This window comes from Brassica napus, chromosome C5 (genome assembly GCF_020379485.1).
Source record: "Brassica napus cultivar Da-Ae chromosome C5, Da-Ae, whole genome shotgun sequence".
Classification (NCBI taxonomy): Eukaryota; Viridiplantae; Streptophyta; class Magnoliopsida; order Brassicales; family Brassicaceae; genus Brassica; species Brassica napus.
Window position 1 is genome coordinate 10,574,263 of NC_063448.1, and position 22,555 is coordinate 10,596,817.

General features: G+C 30.9%; 3 protein-coding genes across 4 annotated transcripts; all 3 read right to left on the minus strand.

Annotated features, from left to right (window-relative positions):
- Window positions 1–3,083: 3,083 nt before the first annotated feature.
- LOC106400832 (AT-hook motif nuclear-localized protein 13-like) lies at window positions 3,084–6,363 on the minus strand. Of its 2 annotated transcripts, XM_022700349.2 has the most exons (6): window positions 5,386–6,363; window positions 5,231–5,283; window positions 5,020–5,148; window positions 4,899–4,926; window positions 4,765–4,815; window positions 3,084–4,663 (listed from the first exon to the last, which is right to left on the minus strand). In XM_022700349.2, the coding sequence occupies exons 1-6, from the start codon at window positions 5,666–5,668 to the stop codon at window positions 4,524–4,526; spliced, it is 684 nt and encodes a 227-aa protein (XP_022556070.1). In that variant the 5' UTR covers window positions 5,669–6,363; the 3' UTR covers window positions 3,084–4,523. The 2 variants fall into 2 exon arrangements, with proteins under 2 accessions (XP_022556070.1, XP_022556069.1); XM_022700348.2 differs by having other exon boundaries at window positions 3,085–4,663; window positions 4,765–4,926; window positions 5,386–6,354.
- A 594-nt stretch (window positions 6,364–6,957) lies between these two features.
- Window positions 6,958–8,331, minus strand: LOC106398566 (AT-hook motif nuclear-localized protein 13-like). Its single transcript, XM_013839099.3, has 4 exons — window positions 7,910–8,331; window positions 7,783–7,844; window positions 7,558–7,686; window positions 6,958–7,473 (listed from the first exon to the last, which is right to left on the minus strand). The coding sequence occupies exons 1-4, from the start codon at window positions 8,235–8,237 to the stop codon at window positions 7,288–7,290; spliced, it is 705 nt and encodes a 234-aa protein (XP_013694553.2). The 5' UTR covers window positions 8,238–8,331; the 3' UTR covers window positions 6,958–7,287.
- Window positions 8,332–18,086: 9,755 nt separating this feature from the next.
- On the minus strand, window positions 18,087–20,661 carry LOC106398565 (AT-hook motif nuclear-localized protein 13-like). Its single transcript, XM_048756685.1, has 5 exons — window positions 19,971–20,661; window positions 19,850–19,905; window positions 19,627–19,755; window positions 19,386–19,553; window positions 18,087–19,286 (listed from the first exon to the last, which is right to left on the minus strand). The coding sequence occupies exons 1-5, from the start codon at window positions 20,296–20,298 to the stop codon at window positions 19,071–19,073; spliced, it is 897 nt and encodes a 298-aa protein (XP_048612642.1). The 5' UTR covers window positions 20,299–20,661; the 3' UTR covers window positions 18,087–19,070.
- Window positions 20,662–22,555: the final 1,894 nt, after the last annotated feature.

The following is a 22,555-nucleotide window of genomic DNA, read 5'->3' on the forward strand; positions in this document are numbered from 1 at the left end:
CATAGTAGCATTTGATCCAAAGTCTTTTCTTTTCTTGTGTTTAAGGTCTTGTGCTCTGCTTGGAAAGATGATGGAACCACTGTCTTTAGTGATTTAACATATGGGTTTACGTGTTTCTGATACATTTGAAGATATGGATAGATCCATAAGTTTTTTTTTGTTCTGTTTTATTGCATTCACTGGCTTTATGAAGAGAGCTTGCGTGAGTTTTTTGTCTTTCTCACTCTTTCTGTGTTTGATGATTATGTAGATGATGCAATGGCGATATCCTTCTTTTTGGTGTAAATTCTCAGCGAGTAAAGATGAACAAAGGCAGCAGCTTTAAGCTTGACAACGATTACGGTTTGTCTTTCTATCTTAGGTTTATAAGCATGTACATATATATATGTGTTTGGTGTCCATATCTGATTCTTCGAGATGTTTTTTTTTTTGTGTATAAAAAAGAGGAAAGCTGAAGCTGATAGGATCAGGGAGAAGTACCCTGATAGAATCCCGGTATGCTCTGTTTCTTGTAAAGGTTTCATCTTTATGCTCTATGCTCTGTTTCTTGATTCCACGTACAAGAACATGATCTTTGGTGAAAACCCAAGACCCTTTAGCGGAATGGTTGGATTCTTGTGTTTGTTTAATAATGTAAAGTAAGACTAATATGAAATATTCTCTTCATTAGCATTATTTTTCTTTGTCATTCAACGATTCCCTCTTAGCTTCTCCATGGCTTGCATCTCCATCATATTTCTGATGCTGCCACCCAAGTCTAGGACTGATCCTGCTAACCCCATAAGAAGAATGATTGTTCTATCGTTTTTTTAATATGTTTTTGTTTTTGTTTCAGTTGTGACAATTCGAACATAATACTACTCTATATATGTAATATAATAAATAAAATGATGGTTGAACTAAGGAAAATGATGTTGAACAAAAGATATATCTGTTTATTTGCATGTAAATGTTCTCGGTGTAGTGTTTGTTGTTGGATCATGTCTCTCTTTCTGTTCTTGATTGAAAGTTTTGATTCAAAATCCATACCAAGTAACTTCACAGCACAAGATTCATAATCTCTTTCTATTCAAAGTTCATATAAAGTTTCACAACATTCTTGTTCTCTCTTTAATCACCATTCACTCTTTTTATTCACAACACTCTTGTTCTTTCTTTTTTATAAAAATCTAAAACAATTGCTACACATATTTTACTAATCTTTGTTTTTATGATTTTATTTCAAAATCTATGTTTAAAATGTTACTCTTTTAATATGTTTTATTTAATCAATAAATTTTAAGTTCTCTAAAAAGAGATAATTGGCTGTATATACCTTTTATGAGCCAATATTAAGTAAATGTCCTAAGAGCCATAAAACTCCAATTCACTGTAGAATTTTGGCAGTATTGTTCCCATAATACCCTTATGTCTACGATTTCATAGATTTGGCATATGTCTCTATTCATCTCTAGGTGTGCCAGCACACTGATTCTAAACCATATTTTTATGCCTTTAATATATTACTTTTTCATTGCAGTAAAACATCACAATCATCTTCTTCCTCTTTCTTAACTCTTCATCAACAAATTTTTTTCTACTCCTTTGTCCTTTGCGTATTGATATTTTTCACAAATGATCAATTTTTATTGTTTAATCAATTTATATATATATATATATACTCTTCGGTCGACTAACGATTCTCCTTCTATTTTTCATATGTAATTTGAGATTCAAAAAAGAAAAAGAGAAAAGCGATGATGTTTATGGAGGCTATGGAGCACAAACTGGTAAAAAAGATTTGTGTTGAAAAAGAAAGAGACAGATTTGGAAGATTAAATCGTAATATCCACCTTCGTATTTTACTTTTATGAAATTGATGTTTTAATGTAGCAACTAATATATTGTGTTATATATAAAATATACTATAACGGTTAACATTGTAGTTATCGGATGCATGATATTTTAGATGATATATAACACCATAGCTTAGCAAAAACAAATATGTGATGTTTGCCGGTGTTAGATAAATGGTCTGTATTTTTCTTTCAAAGCATCTTCTTTTTATCTTTTTGTACTTCATCGCATTTTGGTGGAACTTAAGGTCGTTTAATTAACAACATGTGAAAGAGCTCAAGCGCAACATTCTCTTTAGCAACTCGCTTGTTCAAAAGATGCGCGAACAATCTAACAAATGATTAAGAACATATGCTTCTTGATGCAATAGTAAGTCCGCTGGAGTTCCAAAACCAAAGTATAACACTATGATTTAGCGGTAAAACATTTCGTTAGCTGACACTAATCTGTATTGTTTATCGGTATTAGAAATATCATCTGTATATTTTAACCAAACTTTTATCAGTTAATGGTAACTTAATTTGTAGCATGTAACAAACCAAGTATCATCTAACAAAAACTCTTCATATATAAGATAAACATTGGTCAGTCACTCACATTTAACAAAACCATTAACCTTTAAGCCAAAAGATTTATAATATATCAATTATATTATCTATCTTTTTGGTTTAACAAGTAACATAATTTTTTATGTTAATCTGATTGTTGTTCCAACATAATGTAAATATTGTTCGCTGGGACAAGTTCAAAAATTTAACACATACTCCATGTACTCAATAGAATCTCATGAGGGCTAACAGTAAGCCGACAATACCATATAATAACCTCTAACAATGCATTTTACGTCTAACATCGGTTGTAGCGCCTAACACCATGCTAAGCGACCATAAAAGAATGTAACTAGATATACATCGGTTGTAGCACCTAACACCATGCTAAGCGACCATTAACAATGTAACTAGATATGATTTAACAACAGAACCTAACATCTAACAAATCTTGTCATCAGATAACTAATATAATTTAGGCTAACATAAAAGTCAAACCAAATGACTAAGATAATGCATCTAACATCAGGTGATAAAAAAACTGAGACGAAGACGGCGCTGCAGGAGAGGAAGATCGGTAGCGGACTCTCACCGTTCAACTCATGCAGGACACCCACGAGATCTGGCCATTTTATTCGGATGCAGCGGCTCGTGTGACCTCTGATTAGAGCTACAATTATGATTTGGAATTTGAAAAAGCTTCGATTGTGAAGGAAGGTTAGAAACAATTATTAAAGGAGAACTGAAATTTAGATACCTAACAACAAGGAGCTTAGGAGATTTCCATGCGACAGAGGAGGTAGGAGAACTGGGCACGAGCAGTTGCAGCAGAATCGATCATCGCCATAGGTCATCGTCGTCTAGATATTTATCATTAAAGGTATAGGAAGAAATCAAAGATCGTGACGATGGCTCTATGAAATTGTTCTCTCTACAAAAAGTGTTAATTCTCCAACCAATGGATTCTTCACCTGCTACAAAATTCTAATAAAAAATGAAATAATTCTCTCACCATATGTATACGTAGTGTACGATCGTAGAGTCATTATTTCATCTGACACAATATCATGTATGCTCCCATTTAGAGTCATAGATTAGTAGGGGTCAAATGGGGATTAAGAAAGTTCAACAGTGTCGTGGGCATTTAGTTAATTTTGAGTTATTGCATGCATATAGAGCCTAATTTCTCTAAAAAATATTTAATAATTTTTTTTTTAAGAACTCTTATTTAAGAGATTTGCATTGGAACACATAAATGTTCGGGTCTCTTAACGGAGTCTCTTAACATACCTTTATTACTTAAAAGTATTAAAAACTAAATAAGAGATCCTAAATGAGTATGTGGGATAATGATGCTCTAATAGAATAATAATTAGATGCTGATTTCAATACTTAGCCTAGCGAATATACATTTTACCAAAAAAAGATTTAAGGAGGAAAATACGAGTTTGCTTCTTTTTTTTTTTATATGCGACACAATCATAGATGAATCAATTACATGTCTGAAAGACCAGTGGTTCCAAAAAAATTGCATGTTAATTTTGTTGAGATCCGTACAGATTTAATCTCCATAACTTTAACCGGAGTTATGGACTAAAAACTAACCCTCCGTTAGTAAGGGTTTAAATTTAATATTGCTTTTGGACTTTGCATGTGTGTTGGACTTTTGATTAATGAGAGTTGGTTCTCAGAACAAAAAAAATTCATTATTATTAAGCCATACAACAAATTTAGATAAGTTTTCGTTCATAAGTAAAAGTCAAACCGATTAAGAAAATTATAGCTAGTTTTTTGGTTTGTACTGACCAATTTTTTAATTGAAAACAGAGAGACGATGTATATTATGAAAAAAAAATGAACTGAAACCTCTAGGAAACCAACCCGGATCATTCGTTGATTACAGAATCATCACACAATCAAAAGAAACTAAGTAACAAACTAAAAGTATGAACTCAACCCTACTTTAACATCTTTCTCTCTCTTCTACATTGAAGAGAAGTATGAACAAGAAGAAGACAAGAGAGTAAGAAAGATCAATCTACTTATGGACAATTCTGATGGAACAGAGAAGAAAACCCCCCAGTGAGCACGACCCGTGAACCATTTGCTTATTGAGGATTGTTGCCAGGAGATGTACTATCATTTTCCTCTGATGACTCGCTTGGTCCCTGAGACTGAGGTAATCCTGGTCCACCACCACCACTTGAGTTCAACACATTGTCTGGTGCTGAAGCTGCGCTCAGTTTCACTCCCTCTGGTACAAAGCTTCCAACAATGACCTATATATATAAAAGCAAAAACCAGAACGAAAGTCAAGTCTCTTGAAGGGCTCCGTTAACTAACTCGACGTATAAAGGGTTTGAGAAATGGAGTAAGTAACCTGGACTGGTGATCCAGCTACAAGCATTCCACCAACACAACCCCCCACAATCTTGAAATCAGGACCAGCCAGAGACACGTTCAAGTTACCAGTTCTGGTCACAGTACCATTACTCTCAGTATTCGAGAAAGTACCTGACATATTAGTGATAACATATGGGCCCTGGATATATAAACACAGCAAAAAAAAAAACAGATCACACACAATACCTAAACAGAGCTCAAATCAGACCAAAAAGGACATGAAATGTTATACCTCATACTTAACTAATCCAAGAGAATTGTTAGATTGAAGCTCCGCAATAGATACATCTCCTAAAGCTGAGAGAACACAGACGTGGCGTGGTTCTTGATTCATAAACGCCACTAACTTGGCAGCTATGTCCTGAGTGAGTACAATGGAAAGATCATAACTTTTGAACTAAAATCTCTTAAAGGTTCAAGATTTGGTACGCAAAACACGTTACCTCTCCAGCATTGATGTTAATGACATGAGCTGTAAGCGATCCTTCTTCTCCTCCTGCACACACACAGACATTAACTGTAAGCAGTGATCACAAAAGGGTATCAAGAAAAGAAAGAAAGAAAGATGGAGTCCTTTGACCCGTCAGAATAAAACGACCTCTAGCAGGCGGGCCAGCATTTGCACCCCCGCCGCTATCTCCACCATCCGGAGGAGCGTACGCCCTCGCTCTTGCTCGTGCTAGTTGCTCGACCCCGAGTAGCATCCAAGGTTGTTGGACCGGGAGGGAGTTAGGCGCTCCGTCGAGCACGAGCGGGTCTGGTTGAGGCTGAGGCTGGCGCAGATCAGAACGGTTGTGCATGGCCTGAGAAGTTGAGGTGGGACCCGCTAACGGGGCGGCGGCGTTGCGATTCTGCTGTTGCTGGGTTTCTTTAGAATCCATGGAAGAAAAAGGAAGAAACTTTCTTGGAAAGACTCTGTTTTTGTGAGAAAGTGAAGGTTCTTTGAGCTAACATGAGTGTTCTTCAGATATAGATATATATATATATATAGTAGTAGTAGTGACTAGTGAGAGACGCTTTTGTATTTTATTTTGATTTAGTTAGAAAAATTAAATAAAATAAATCATTGGCTTATGTGTTCAAAAAAAAAAAATAATAATAAATCATTGGCTTAGGTGTTTTCACTTTTCAGGGGATTTATTTTTTTATCGTTTTTCATATTAATGAAATAACTATAAAGATCTTGTTTACTTTTAGGATATAGTTTGTTAATCTGCAGGAGAAGAAGATTCAAGGAAGAAAATAACACAAACATTTATCAAAATTTTATTCAAATAAAAACGAATGCACATGAATTACTAAGAGAATAATGTATGTTTAAATTTGTCAAACAATAAAATTTAAGAAGAGAAAATGTATATACTATGTAGATTCCAAACTAATTGATAAACTTAACTTACTCATTTTTAACTCTATGAAATTTATGAATAAAAAAAGAAGAAGATAGACCAACATGAATGTCAAACTGATGTTAATACACAGAAAGATCCAACTTTATTTTCTGTAAATAAACAGAAATGTAACTTTCAACATCTGATTTCATATGAACTAGCTCCGGTTAACTTTTTTTTTTTTTGTAACAAGCTACGGTTATACAATTATACCACTCGACCGTGTTATATCCATCCACTCTTCTTCTCACATACATGTCACGAGATTATTCCAATTCACTGGCCATGTGATTTGTAATTAGTTTCGAGGTTAATCAATGAGATGAGAATATAGAGAGGTACCTGAATATAGAACATCTAACGAATGGTATTAATGTCCACTTAGTGTGTTATCGTATAATTCAAGTAACCTAAAATTTCTATTTGGCTATAGGCGGTTTTGTCCAAGATTTTTTCTTTCCCACTGTTGAGATCAATTCGATTTGGTAGATTGCATAAAAATCTTGGACAATCTACCAAGTCGACTTGTTCGGCTTGTCAAACAATTTGCTGGTACAAATCATTTATGAAAAATAATAGCCAATATCAAGAAATACATACACTAATATCATCAACAATCATGTTAGTGAAACATCTAGACAGAATAATCCGGATCCGGTTAAGTACTATTCGTTTGCAAGGGAATCGAGAGCTTGCTGTATGGTTTGATTCGAGAGCTAATAGCTAGTTATTTGATTAATTCATTATAGTAGTAGCTTATTCTTTAAGACAAACATTCTTTTAAACAAAGAATCACTTGAAGTAATCCAGTCTTTTGATTAAACCATACAAATTTAGATAAGTTTTCGTTGATAAGTAAAAGTCAAAACAGATTATGAAAACTATAGTTAGATTTTTGTTTTGTATTGACCAAATTTTTTATTGAAAACAAGGGAAGATGAACATTATGAGAAATAATTTTTTTTTTATAAAATGAACTGAAACCTACTTGGAAACTAAACCGGATCATTCGTTGATTACAGAATCATCACAATCAAAAGAAACTAAGTAACAAACTAAACGTATGAACTCAACCCTACTTTAACATCTCTCTCTCTCTTTCTATTTTTCTAAAACAAAAAGGGTTTCGTAACCTGGACTTGTGAACCAGCTACAAGCATTCCACCAACAAAACCCCCCACAACCATGAAATCAGGGCCAGCTAGAGACACGGTCAAGTTACCAGTTCTGGTCACAGTACCATTACTCTCAGTATTCGAGAAAGTACCTGACATATTAGTGATAACATAAAGGCCCTGCATGCATACATAAACAGAGCTCAAATCAGAGCAAGAAGCAAGTACTACTGCCTGCACAAGGACATGAAATGTTATATATACCTCAAGCTTAACAAGTCCAAAAGGATTGTGAGATTGAATCACCGCACTGGATACAGCTCCTGCAACTGAGAGAATACAGACGTCGCGTGGTTCTTGATTCACAAACGCCACTAACTTCATAGCTATGTCCTGGAGTACGTACAATGGAAAGATGATAACTTTTTTAACTAAAAATCTTTTAAAGGTTAAAGATTTTGGTACACACAAGACGAGACAAATTACTACCTCTCCAGCATTGACGTTAATGACATGAGCTGTAAGCGGTCCTCCTCCTCCTCCTCCTCCTCCTACAGACATTAAGTGTAAGCAGACAAAAGGATAATCAAGAAAGATGGAGTCTTTTGAATGTTACCTGAAGCTTTGCGCGGCTGCTTAGTACGGGAGCCAAGAGGACGACCTTTGCGTTTAGCAGGTGGGCCAGCATTTGCACCTCCGCCATCAATGACATTGACATCAGGAGGAGCGTACTTCCTCGGTCTTCCTCGTCCTCGTTGGGTCGCGACGGAGGCGGAGTAAGGCGATCCGTCGAGCATGACCCCTTGCAGAGGTTGAGGCTGGAGCAGAGAGAGAGCCCCGACAGATGAACGGTTGTGCATGGCCTGAGAAGGGGCGGTGGGACCCGCTAACGCGGCGGCGGCGTTGCGATTCTGCTGCTGTTGGTGGGTTTCGTTAGAATCCATTCCAGAGAGAAAAGGAAGAAACTTTCTTGGAAAGACTGTTTTTTGAGAGAGAGCGAGGGTTTTTTTTTTTAGCAGAGTTCTTCAGATAAATTATACTCCCTCCGGATTTGAATATATGATCTTTAAAGTTGTGCACACATATTAAGAGAAATTAAATACTTACTTATATCAAATACTTTTTGGTTTTACTTTTAGTTAGTTTAAAGATTTATTTGAATCCCAATAAAATTCAACCACTTATATTTTTTCAACCACTTATATTTTTTACATTTTATTTTAAAAGCAAAATGCATTAATGAAAAGTAGAACATCATACATTTGTATACAAGAAAAAAAAACTAAAACATCATATATTCAAATCCGGAGGGAGTATATATAGTGGTGACTAGCGACTAGTGAGAGACGATTTTGTATTTGGGCAAATGTCCAAAATAGCACATCTCTAAGTTTATATCACAAAAATAGCACTCAAAAACAAAAATGACCAAAATAGCACCTTTCTAAGTTTATATCTTATCCCCAAAACCTCATTTCTCAGCTCTAAACCCTAAACCATAAACTCTAAACCCTAAACCCTAAACCCTAAACTCTAAACCCTAAATCCTAAACCCTAAACTCTAAACCCTAAACCCTAAACTCTAAACCCTAAATTCTAAACCCTAAACCCTAAACCCTAAACTCTAAACCCTAAACCCTAAACCCTAAATCCTAAACCCCACCCTTTAACTCTAAACCTTAAGTTTGTGACTTTTGATAAAATATTAAGTGCTATTTTTGTGACTTTTGACTTTGAGTGCTAGTTTGGGAACAAAAACTTGATTTAGTGCTATTTTTGTCTTTTTCTCTTTGTATTTTGCTTTTTGTTTTATTTTTATTTAGTTAGACAAATTAAATGACTAAATCATTGGTTTAGGGGTTTTCACTTTTGAGAGGATTTATTTTTAGGGATAATTTGCAAAATACCATATTTAGGATTTGAAATTTGATAATTGCATTTTCTATTTTAACTTTTGAAAAATACACTTCCTTAATTATGAATTGACCTTTTTACCCAAGATATAATTCGAAATTAATATATAAATTCGAAATTAATAAAAATAATATCATTAAAATTAGGTAAATATGTGTGTTGAGATAAATATGTTATTTTACCATTTAAATTTTACAATAACAAAGATAAACATGTGAATTATGACTTGTATTGACTTTATCATGAAGTTTATCCAGATTTTCCTTTATTTTATTTTCTTCAACTTATATAAACAAGTCACATTGTTAAAAAAGAAAAGCAAGTCACGTTTGTTTCTACAAAATTTTCATCTTCTCTACCGGAGCCAAGTAAGTTCTAGCTAATATGATGTATTCGGATATGTGTTTTTTTTTTTGATTTTGAATATGAAAAAGAATTGCACTGATTATTATTCATCGGTTTTTTCTTCTTTTTTCACGTGTCATGAAAATCCAATAAATCTGTTTGAGCCAATGATTTGATTCGTGTATCTTACAAATTTTTTAATTTATGTTGTTTATATAGAGATTGAGTACAAGATTCAAAAAAGAAGTAATGAAAAAAGAAAGGCAGTGGAAGAACAAACACATACCAACAGTTTAAAGTCACAAAAAACAAATGGTGTTGCTAGCATTGAAGTCTTATCGAAAGATTACCTTCATGTGTATATTAAAGAGTTGGAAGAAATTCTGAATAGTGGATTCACAAATAATTCCCTATCTCTAACGATTTTCTTTTAAAATATATATTTTTTTAAATTGTTTAATAGGAATTGATAAATATTACGATTGGACAATTTGGTAAATTTATATATAGATAAGTGTATTTTTCAAAAAAAATCTTAAACAAAGGTGTATTTTCAAATTATATTCTTATTGAAGTGTATTTATCCAAATTTTCCCTTATTTTTATGGGTTTTTATGTTAATTAAATAAATATAAATATCTGATTTAGTTTTAGGATATAGTTTGTGAATTTGCAGGAGAAGATTTAATGAATAAAACTAGATTATGACCCGCACTTTGGGAAATTTAATTTATGTATTTATGTTTTTAATCATATTTTTAATATTAATTTAATATAATTTTTGGCAACTGTTTATATTAACTGATCTGTAGGAATAAATATAACTGATAATATTATTAAAATATATTATTCAAATATTAAAAGTGGTTAGAGTCGTAGTATATTTAGATGCAATTATAAAAAAAAATTAGTTATTTTTTAAGTATGTCATATGGAGAAGTAATTGTTGAACAAATCATTTATCAATTGGTCATGATTCTGATTTAATAGAGTAGATGTTTTACATAATAATATATTCATATAAATATAATTAAACTAAGAAATAAAATAATCGATTTTATTAACCCATCTTGCAGTTGTTTTGATTTTACTAAAATAAACAAAAGTGGATCAATCCATTTTTAATCTATTTAGTTGAAATTTTTTTAATTTTTTTTTTTAATAAAATGAATTACTATATTTGTTTAACTTGTTTTATATTTAACAAATATTTTGTATATTTGATTTAATAACATGTAAAAACTACAATCTTGAAAACATAAATCATTATTTGATACATAAAAAGTAAATATTATAAATATTAACTAACTTTAAATATTTTATTTTTATTAAATAAATATATAATGATTTTAATGTGACCATAATAACTGAAAAAAATTCATTTTACTTAAATCATATATATTGATCTCATTTTAAAATTTTGGTCGTTTCTTGTAAAAATAAAAACAGTAAAAATAATGGTTATATCAAATATTTGATAGGTTAATTATAAAACCAAAAACATGAACCAAAGAGCTAAAGAACATACAGTAAGTAGAAAAATTGATTGTAATATTCTTTGGGATAATAAATACCATGGGTCAATGAAACTTGACGGTGGCCTTCTCAGACGCTTGACGATGGGTCATTATTTTTACCATGGGTCAATGAAAATTGCTCTAACTTATTAGTCATTTTCTTCGTACGTTCAAATACATTTCTGTAAGACTGTAACCGACGCTATGTATATGAGAGGAGTCCCGATAATATTGGAGCTAAAAGGAAAGTTACAAAACATCCATTAATTAACTGGTAGTTATACCTACATGAATGACAGTTTCCTTTTTGTTTTAATTTATTTTTAGAAATTTAATTTTCATATTTATATTTTTTATATTGGTATTTGCATTTTTTTGTAATCATATATGTGTTATTTTTTTTAATTATTATTAGTAAGAGATTTGACAATTTGATTGAACTTATGATGTTGGATAACTATACATGTGCTATAGTTAAAATTATATGGTTTTCATTATATTATTTCATATATAATTATAATAATGTTATAATTAAACATAATAATTTGGCCTGTGGTCTTGGTTCTGGTTTTGATAATTCCACTTGTGTATTTCTTTGTAATCAAATATGGACTACGTATATTGATGTTTCGTAGTTATAAAAAAACCAATAATATTATGGTCGGAGACGCCGTAATATTAACTTTCACGTGAGTGAGTATGATTTCATATTCTCTTTGTAATCAAATATGAACATGTTCATATTGACCTATTTTTTTGTTGTAATCAAATATGAACATGTTCATATTGACCTATTTTTTTGATCAATAATATTATGGTTGATGTTACTTTTGAGCACGTAAACGGAAAAAAGAGAATAAATGTCATATTGGGTTTAACACATTTAGAAAATGCGGGTAGCTTTATAGTTATCAACTAGATTTTGATCCGCGCTCGCTCTTTTTTTTTTTTATAAATCAAATTTGAAATGAATTAGTATTTTAGAATTGTTATACACTATTATGTTACAAAATCGTAATATATTAAAAAGTAAATTTAAAACTATATAATCTATGAGTTACTTTATTTAAATTTTTTTACGTACACTCTTATGTAACTCTTTTCAGGCCTGACATATCATCCAACCCGAAAAATCGAACCAAAGTCGACATGATAATATAGGTCTGGTTCGAATTCTGGTCCACGGCAAAGTACATATTAGATATTTTTTGGACCTGCAGATCTCGGTTTATGTTTTAGTCCTACCCGAGATCTAATCTGGTACCTAAACTATGTAAAATGTTTTGTGTATATTAGGGTATTTCAAATATGTTTTCGGTATTACCAATATTTTTTAAGTTTTGTGTTTGGTTTTCAATATAATTTCAGATTTTGAGTAAAATTTTAAATTTTTAAAAAATATATTGCGGGTATTTGGATAAAATTTTGGGTATTTTTTGGTTCCTCGTTCAGATTTCAAGTAAAATTTTGGTGTTTTTTGGTATTTGAATATTTTCGGGTACTTGTTTGGATTTTCAAATATTTTTTGAATTTTCAGGTACTTTGAGTTTTTTGGATCTAAAATACCCGAAATAATATTAAAATTATTTAAGAAGGTTAGACCGTTATATAAATTATTTCTGATAGCTATAATGGTTTGGTATACAAACTTAGAATGGTATACTTTGTTATGATAGTTTTGTAATTGGTTACATTTAAGATGTGCATATTGTGTATGAGAGATTTTTAGATAGGAAAACATATATATTTCTCAAAAAATTAGTATTGTGTAATTTGGTTTTGATGACTAGCATCGGGTTGGTTGAAACTTAAGAATAGAGTATGTGTTAGTTTGATAATTTTGCAATTTGTGGATTAATAGATGCGTCAATTGGCACAAGTAAGATTGTGTGGTATGAACTAATGGAATTCATATGTAGACCTACTCATGAATTGACGGCGATGGGGCATGTGAGATGGAATGGAAATTATATGTAAATGATATTGCATATTGGTGATTAACTAAATCACGTAGAAAATTATAACTAATTCAACTGATTACGACATTAATTTGTTGGATACAAAATTATTGTAGGAGTAATATTAGGAAAGATCATATTTTAATAATATTGATATATTTTGACTGATTAAGGTAAATACCAAATATTAAGTTTCTAGTAAATAGATCAAACAACCTTTCATAGGTAGATTTTTTAAAATTTCTCCTCTTTTAATAGTATAGACTAGATTCTGACCCGCCCTTAAAAGGGTGGGTATATTTTTTTCTTTTGCAATTTTTTAGAAATTTAATTTTTATATTTGTGTTTTTAGTCATATTTATGTTTTTCTTTGTAAAATATTTCTCTTAAATGATTAACAAGAAATTTTAATAATTGTATTAAAATAGTTGGACCACACCTATATCAATAGGTTATGTTCATGTTTTAATAGAATATACTAGATTCTGACCCGTTCTTTGAAGAGCGGGTATATTTTCTGTTTTACATTTTTTTCAAACTAATTTTTCTATTTGTGTTTTTTAATCGTATTTGTGTTTTTTATAATCATATTTCTGTAAAATATTTTTTTAAATGATTATTAAAATGTTTTAATAATTGTATCAAAATAGTAGGACTAAACATATATTAATAGGTCATGTTCCTAATTTAATATAATAGATGAGTTAATATGTTTGTTTAAATAATTTATTAGTTGATGAATATTTTGTATGTTTCTTGAAATAACCTACAAAAATTTGTAACTACAAAAAAAATTTAATGTCTTATTTAAGCTTAATAAAATTGTAAGGATATTTTTTTTTTGTATAATTTATTACAGTTAATTTTCTTTCTAATAAAAGGCTAAAAATAAAAATCAAAATATTTTCTCTTCTTTAGATGACATCGTATTGGGTTTAAGATGGGACGATGTTGTTCTGAAGTCATATCATTATCTTCATTATTGCAATTGAAATATTTTTTTATTGGGTAGTTTTTTTTTTGTGAAATGATATAGCATTAGTTGTATCGTAAAAGGACGTGGACTGCAGAAAACTATTACTTATATAGAATCCGTAACTTGTGGAATTAAAGTCACTCAGCAGTTTTACCTTACAAAAAAGTGGGTCTCGATTATTTAGGAATTTATAATGGAAGTTACTCAAATACGAACCAAGCGTACAAACTGCAAAGTAGTTATTGTTATATAACTAAATAAATATATTTAAAAATAGGTTTAGTGGTAAAAATAGTTGGACACAACATATATCAATAGGTCATGATACTAATTTAATAGTATTGATGTCCAGTAACTCTTTATCAAACATATATACACTTCTTTGTTTGATACATGAAGACGTAATAGGCTAATAGCTAATGAATTATATATAGAAACAATATCGACTTGACTATCTTAAATAATAAATGTAATCCCACTTGAACGGTTATATTATTGGTGAAGTGCATATTGATAACAAACGGTTACATTAGGGTAGTAGTCAATAAATATATGAAAAATGAAGTGTATATATGACGGTAGACATGTGTTTAGTTATTAATAGGACAGTTATATTAGGGTTATATGAACAGGCGATTATATTATAAATTATATTATAAATTATCAATGAAAGTATGTCAGCCACTAAACACCTCATATATCCACGATCAAACAAAAATGCATCATATTGTAATAGGAGAAAACGGTTAATTAGGAGCAAACGGTTACTTAAAAGTGATATATACATTTTGTTTTATCTTTAAATAAAGAAAATAAATAAGTGGACATAACCTTACATCAATTGGTCATGTTGCTATTTTAATAGAATAGATGTAGTATTACGGAGGTATTAACCGTAATAAAAGTATAGTTATGGGTACGTTATTAGTTATCCCGCATCTTTACCAAAATTTTATTTTTGTTTGATTAAATAAAATATATGGGTGCAGTTACAAAAAGTATCAGCCGATAATTAGTCAATATAAGTGGTGTTTACATCCACAATATATATGCAGTTACATTAAAAAGCATGTATCGTTAAAATTTTAAGTTGGACTCAACTATTATCAACTGGACATGTTCTTAATTTAATAGTATTGATAACAAAAGAAAAATTATTCAAATAAAAACTAATGCACATGAATTACTAAAAGAGAATAATGTATGTATATACTTTTCAAACTATAAATTTGATAAGAGAAAATGTATATACTATGTAGATTCCAAACTAACTGATAAACTTAACTTACTAAATTTTTAATTCTGTGCCATTTAAAAAAAGAAGAAGATAGACCAACATGAATGTCAAACTGATGGTAGTACACCCAATATATATTTTCAGCTGTGGACACACACAAAGATCCAACTTTATTTTCTGCAAATGTAACTTTCAACATCTGATTTCATATGTACTAGCTCCAGTTGTATTATATGATCCCACTCGACCGTGTTATATCCATCTACTCTACTTCTCACATACATGTCACGAGATTATTCCAATTCACCGGCCATGTGATTTGTAATTAGTTTTGAGGTTAATCAATGATATGAGAAAGCATTACACCTTTTTTTTTTCTACACTAGCGACTATAGTGATCTGACTTAATTAAACCAACAAGCAGCAAAAGCAGTTGTTAAAAGGTTAAGCCATGCGCATACCTTAAGCAACCAGACACGTTAAACCAGAAGCTGTGAACATAGAGATAGGTACCTGAATATAGAAGAGATGTTGTGAGACAGCTAACGAATAGTATTAAAGTCCATTTAGTGTGTTATCGTATGATTCAAGTAACCTAAAATTTCTATTTGGTAATAGGCGGTCTTGTCCAAGATTTTTTTTCTTACACTGTTGAGATCAATTCGACTTGGTAGACTGCGTAGTAGTAGGTGGCCATAAGATGAGTCTGTTCTTGTTAGCAGAAAAAGATAAATTACGGCTCCGACTGGTGCTTTTCGGGAACACGAGGAACTAATAGCAAAGGAACGTATAGGAATAAAATTGCAGAAATGAAAAGGAATGTTTGTTCATTATCAAATTTAACAAGGAATGCTTTTTGTTCTATATTTCTCTAAAAAAAAGGAATGGAGAGGAACAAGAAGGAAAAACTATTTCTTGTGAATGATGATTTTTTTTGGGAATGATAAGGAATTCAGTGTTCCCTTTCGTTCTTTCGTACATTTACCAAAGGACATTTCTCAAACTCACTTCATTGGTTCAAATTTACACGCTGGTAAAACGTGATATCATTATTAGGGATATATATCCCACATCTGGAATTCTAAGGGACATCAAGTAATATATAAATGGTTAGGACCAATCCACTAATTACTACTAATTGGTTTTAAGTTGGAAGTCTATAATTAAACCCTAATCTAACATGGTATCAGAGCCCAGATCCTAAATACTCTAAACTCCTAATTAATATTAACTCTTCCGACATGGTATAAAGGTCATGATTAACCCTTTCGACCAGGTATAAAAGTCGAATTAAACTCGCTCGAACGAGTATAAATATCATAAAGTTCCGAGATTTCTGGAGGGATATATATATCCCACATCAGGAATTTTAAAGGACATTAAGTAATATATAAAGGGTTAGGACTAATCCACTAATTACCAATCTATATTATTAAAAGAGAAGTACCCATTTGAAAATGTTCTTACTTCATTAATTAAACTCCCTATTTTTTTGCTTGTCTTTTTTCAGTTGCATTTATGAAATATCCTAAAACGAATAAAACTGCTTAATTTGTTACTTGTCTTTTCAGTTACATTAATGAAATATGTTTAAATGAATTTAAACTTCCTATTTTATCTATCTATATTATTAAAAGAGAAGTACCCATTTGAAAATGTTCTTACTTCATTAATTAAACTCCCTATTTTTTTGCTTGTCTTTTTCAGTTGCATTTATGAAATATCCTAAAACGAATAAAACTGCCTAATTTATTACTTGTCTTTTCAGTTACATTAATGAAATATGCTTAAATGAATTTAAACTTTATATTTTATTGTTTGTCTTTTTCAGTTACCTTAATGAAATATCTTTAAATAAATTTGGACATAATGTCACTTAATCAACAAAAAAAACTCATGAGTTATCCTTACGTGCATAATTTTAATAATGGAGATTTTAAAAAACGTGCATCATTAAAATGTTACCTAAAATATACAGCACTAATATATAACATGCATCAATAAAACTAGAATTTGACTCACACAATTGTACGAATATTATTTTCAGTTGATTAAATTAAAAACATTTATTTATTCAAAAAATATTTAAGAATGGCTATATTTTTAAAATTATATGGTATTATTTGCTCATAACTCATTTGTCATTTGCTAAATTGTTAGAAATAAAATTTTAGCATGATATAACTCAGTTGTCATTTACTAAATTTATGGTTTTATTTATATTTCTATTATTTAATTATAATATTTTCATTTTATATTTGAAAGAGAAATGAATTTTCTTTCAAACAATATTTTTGTAAATGTATTTTTTTTAAAAGTAATCAATTTAAATTGTTATTATCAATGAATATAATTATTTTGACATAATTTGAGTTTTCTTTTACATCAAAACTTATCATATTTTAGGATAATTTTATTTTAAAATGTAATTTTCATATTTTCAAACAAATTCTAAAAATAGTTTTTAAATATTTTGTTATAATTTTTTAAAAAAATATTGAGTTGCATTTCAAATAAAAAAGTAAAGATATTAAAATATTCTAATTAAAATATGTAAAATTTAATATAGTTTTAAGGAAATGGTCAAAATAAAAAAAAATTACACATAAAAAAAAATCATGATTTTTGTTAACTGGGCGGATCATTATTTATATGATATCGCAAACGAAAGAAAAATTTATGTTTTTACAATTATCTAATTAAGTATGTATACTCATTTTTTATATATTTTTTATATGATATCACACATTCGTAAAAAAATAGATAGTTTAAGATGCAAAAAAAAAATAAAATATTTACTTAATGAATATAATATGAATGAATTTTACAAATACATCATTTAATAAAATAAATAATTAAAAACTGAAAATTCAGGATCTAGTTGGTTTTAAGTTGGAAACCCGTGATTAAACCCGAATCTAACAATTGATTGCAACAAAATCTCATAACCAACCAAAACAAATCAGAGAATTCGTATTGTGATTCCTTCTAAAGGCCAATATTGTGATCAATCCTAACTAAAGATCAGTCATTCCCGAGAGGAAACACTTCATCAAAACCGTCCTCGTCATATCACAAGGAAAAACATTGCTTGTCAAACAATTTGCAAGTACAAATCGTGTATGAAAAATAATAGCCAATATCAAGAAATCCATTCACTAGTAAATAGCTAAGAAAACAATTACTTACTTTTAGATGACACATGAAGGTTTACACTTTTAACAATATCACTAACATATTATCATCAACAATCATGACAGAATAATCCGGATCAGGTTAAGTACTATTCGTTTGCAAGGGAATCGAGAGCTAATAGCTAGTTATTTGATTAACTCATTATAGTAGTAGCTTATTCTTTAAGACAAACATTCTTTTAAAAAAATAATCACTTGATGTAATCCAGTCTTTTGATTAAGCGATACAAATTTAGATAAGTTTTCTTTGATAAGTAAAAGTCAGACATATTATGAAAACTACAGTTAGTTTTTTTGTTTTGTATTGACCAATTTTTTTATTGAAGACAAGAGAAGATGTACATTATGAGAAATATTTTCTTTTTTATAAAATGAACTGAAACCTACTTGGAAACTAAACCGGATCATTCGTTGATTACAGAATCATCACAATCAAAAGAAACTAAGTAACAAACTAAACGTATGAACTCAACCCTACTTTAACATCTCTCTCTCTCTTTCTATTTTTCTAAAACAAAAAGCTACATCGAAGAGAAGTATGAACAAGAAGAAGACAAGAGAGTAAGAAAGATCAATCCACTTATGGACAATTCTGATGGAACAAAGAAGTCAACCCCTTGGTGAGAACCATTTTGCTTATTGAGGATTGTTGCCAGGCCAGAGGGGAAGATGGTGAGGTGGTTGTGGCGTAGAGTTTCCAAGAGATTTACTAGCATTTTCCTCTGATGACTCGCTTGGTCCCTGAGACTGAGGTAATCCTGGTCCACTACCACCAGTTAAGCTCAACGCATTGGCTGGTGCTGAAGCTGCGCTCAGTTTCACTCCCTCTCGTATAAAGGTTCCAACAATGACCTATATATAAAAAAACAACACCAGAACCAAAGTCAAGTCTCTTGAAGGGTTCCGTTAACCAAACTCGACTATAAAAGGGTTTGAGAAATGAATCGTAACCTGGACTTGTGAACCGGCTACAAGCATTCCACCAACACAACCCCACACAACCTTGCAATCAGGACCAGCTAGAGTCACTCTCAAGTTACCAGTTCTGGTCACAGTAGCACCATCATCACTCTCAGTATTCCAGAAAGTACCTGACATATCAGTGATAACATATAGGCCCTGCACATTATAAACACGGATCACACACAAGACCTAAACAGAGCTCAAATCAGGACATGAAATGTTGTTATACCTCATACTTAACAAATCCAAGAGGACTGTCAGATTGAAGCACTGCAATAGATACAACTCCTGAAGCTGAGAGAATACAGACTTCGCGTGGTTCTTGATTCATAAACTCCACTAACTTGATAGCTATGTCCTGGAGTCCGTACAATAGGATCATAACATTTTTTAACTAAATTTTCTTAAGAAAGTTCAAGATTTGGTACACACAAGACGAGACACATTACTACCTCTCCAGAATTGACGTCAATGACATGAGCTGTAAGCGGTCCTCCTCCTCCTCCTCCTACAGACATTAAGTGTAAGCAGACAAAAGGGTAATCAAGAAAGATGGAGTCTTTTGAATGTTACCTGAAGCTTTGCGCGGCTGCTTATCACGGGAGCCAAGAGGACGACCTTTGCGTTTAGCAGGTGGGCCAGCATTTGCGCCTCCGCCGACATCAGGAGCGTCTCGTTGCTCGATTCCGAGTTGCCTCCAGCGTCGTTCGGCCACGATGGAGACGGAGTAAGGCGATCCGTCGAGCATGACCGCTTGTTGAGGTTGAGGCTCGCGCAGAGAGAGAGCCCCGTCGGATAAACCGTGGTGCATGGCCTGAGAAGTGGAGGTGGGACCAGCATACGCGGCGGCGGCGTTGCGATTCTGCTGCTGTTGCTGTTGGTGGATTTCTTTGGGATCCATGGAAGATTCGAGAAAGAAAAGGAAGAAACTTTCTTGGAGAGACTCTCTGTTTTTGAGAGACAGTGAAGGTTTTTTGAGCTCACATGAGTTCTTCAGATATATATAGTAGTGTGACTAGTGAGCGACGACGAATTTGTATTTTATTTTGTTTTATTTAGGAAATTAAATAACTAAATCGTTGGTTTAGGGGTTTTCACTTTTCAGGGATGGTTTTTTTTATATTAATTAAATAAATATAAAGATCTGATTTAGTTTTAGGATATAGTTTGTGAATGCGTACGTAGGAGAAGATTCAAGGAAGAAAATAACAAAAACATTTATCAAAAATTTATTCAAATAAAAACAAATGCACATGAATTACTAGAGATGGGCGTTCGGGTTCGGTTCGGGTCTATTCGGGTTTCGGATTTTTGGGTTCAAAGATTTCAGCTCCATTTGGGTATTTCTAAATTTCGGTTCGGGTTCGGTTCGGATCTTTGCGGATTTGGTTCGGATTCGGATAACCCATTTAAATTTTTTTAAATTCATTATATACTTTAAATTTCTCAAAATCTATAAACAAAACAATATATTACATATAAATTTGAATAGCGTATGTCAAAGTACCTAAAATTAACATATAAATTAGTTTGGTTTGAATATTTGGATTGATAATCAATAAGTATTGTTGGTGTTTTGAGTATATTTTAGCTATTTTAGCTATTTTAGACATGTTACTTTTAACTATTTGTATATATTTATAAGTATTTTGGACAATTTAAAAGTATCTTATATATTTTGATATTCTTAACATATATTAAATCTAAAAATAATTAATATATATAGGTATATAAATCAATTTCGGATATAATCGGGTATCTGAAATACTTTGGTTCGGATCGGGTTCGGTTTCGGTTCTCTAAATACCAAAATTTTGAACTCATTCGGATATTTAATCAACTTCGGTTCGGGGTCGATACTACTTTTTCGGATCGGGTTCGGTTCGGTTTTTCGGATCCGGGTTTTTTGCCCAGCCCTATGAATTACTAAGAGAATAATGTTATATATTTTTCAAAGTATAAATTTACTAAGAGAAAATGTATATACTATGTAGATTCCAAACTAATTGATAAATATAACTTACTAATTTTTAATTCTATGACATTTAAATAAAGGAGAAAGATTCCAATATTTACTTTCAGCTGAGGACACACAAAGATCCAACTTTATTTTCTGTAAATGAACAGAAATGTAACTTTCAACGTCTCATTTCATATGTACTAGCTCCGGTTGTATTATGATCCCACTCGACCGTGTTATATCCATCCACTCTTCTTCTCACATACCTGTGACGAGATTATTCCAGTTCATCATCGGCTATGTGATCTGTAATTAGTTTTGGGGTTAATCAATGACAAGAGAAAACAACACTTCTTTTTGTCTAGGCTAGCTACTAAAGTGATTTGACCTAAGCTTACAGCATCTCCAAAAACCCTCTTATTTCAAGGTTTGGCAAAACTTCAAAAATAAAGTTTGAATGTGTTTCTCTTTAAAAACAAAACTTTATATTAAATCTTAATTTTTTATGTTTTACATGATAGTCTTTATGTTTAATAAAAATAAAATAAAAACATAGATCTTTTACAATAATTATAAAATATCCAACACAAATTTTATAAAGCAAAATTAATAAAGAAAATATTATATTATAGTAAAACATTGCATATAAATAAAAACATAAAAGCTAAATCATTAAATTTAAATAAATTAGCACTTAAAGAAATGCACGAAAAATTAATATGTTGTTAACAAATTTTGATTTTATTGTTGTACAAGTATTTGTTTGCTATAATATAATTTTTGTACAATATTTGTTGTAGTGTTAATTAAATATTATGTATTAAAAAGGACTAAAATGATTAAACAAGAAAGTTATAAACTTTATTTAAAAGTTACACAAATACAAGGCTAGAAAAATAAGAAACCTTAAATATAAGGTTTTGTACAGTGAAACTTTATATTTGAGGTTTCATTGTACAAATCCATAAAATTTAAAGTTTTAAGGCTGCTTTTGGAGAACGTAAAATTTTATATTTGAAATTTTAAAAGAATTTTTTGGAGATGTCCCTAAGCCGTCATCATTGTAGTTCAAACATGTGGTAGGGAAAAATCTGCATACAAGTATTGGACCCCCGGTCCATTGGCGACGAACAAACAAAAAATCGGGGAAAGACAAAAGAAACATAATCGAAATAATGTTCCAAAAATGAAAATTTTA

Excerpts from the sequence above, each read along its gene's own strand:
- LOC106398566 (XM_013839099.3), bottom strand. The coding sequence starts at position 8,237 with ATGGATTCTAACGAAACCCACCAACAGCAGCAGAATCGCAACGCCGCC. Across the intron at positions 7,845-7,909 it reads GCAGCCGCGCAAAGCTTCAG|GAGGAGGAGGAGGAGGAGGA; the intron begins GTAACATTCAAA and ends TAATGTCTGTAG. Across the intron at positions 7,687-7,782 it reads TTAACGTCAATGCTGGAGAG|GACATAGCTATGAAGTTAGT; the intron begins GTAGTAATTTGT and ends TACGTACTCCAG.
- LOC106398565 (XM_048756685.1), bottom strand. The coding sequence starts at position 20,298 with ATGGATCCCAAAGAAATCCACCAACAGCAACAGCAGCAGAATCGCAAC. Across the intron at positions 19,906-19,970 it reads GCAGCCGCGCAAAGCTTCAG|GAGGAGGAGGAGGAGGACCG; the intron begins GTAACATTCAAA and ends TAATGTCTGTAG. Across the intron at positions 19,287-19,385 it reads TAGCCGGTTCACAAGTCCAG|GTCATTGTTGGAACCTTTAT; the intron begins GTTACGATTCAT and ends TTTTATATATAG.
- LOC106400832 (XM_022700348.2), bottom strand. The coding sequence starts at position 5,668 with ATGGATTCTAAAGAAACCCAGCAACAGCAGAATCGCAACGCCGCCGCC. Across the intron at positions 5,284-5,385 it reads TGCTGGCCCGCCTGCTAGAG|GAGGAGAAGAAGGATCGCTT; the intron begins GTCGTTTTATTC and ends GTGTGTGTGCAG. Across the intron at positions 4,927-5,019 it reads TTGGATTAGTTAAGTATGAG|GGCCCATATGTTATCACTAA; the intron begins GTATAACATTTC and ends TTATATATCCAG.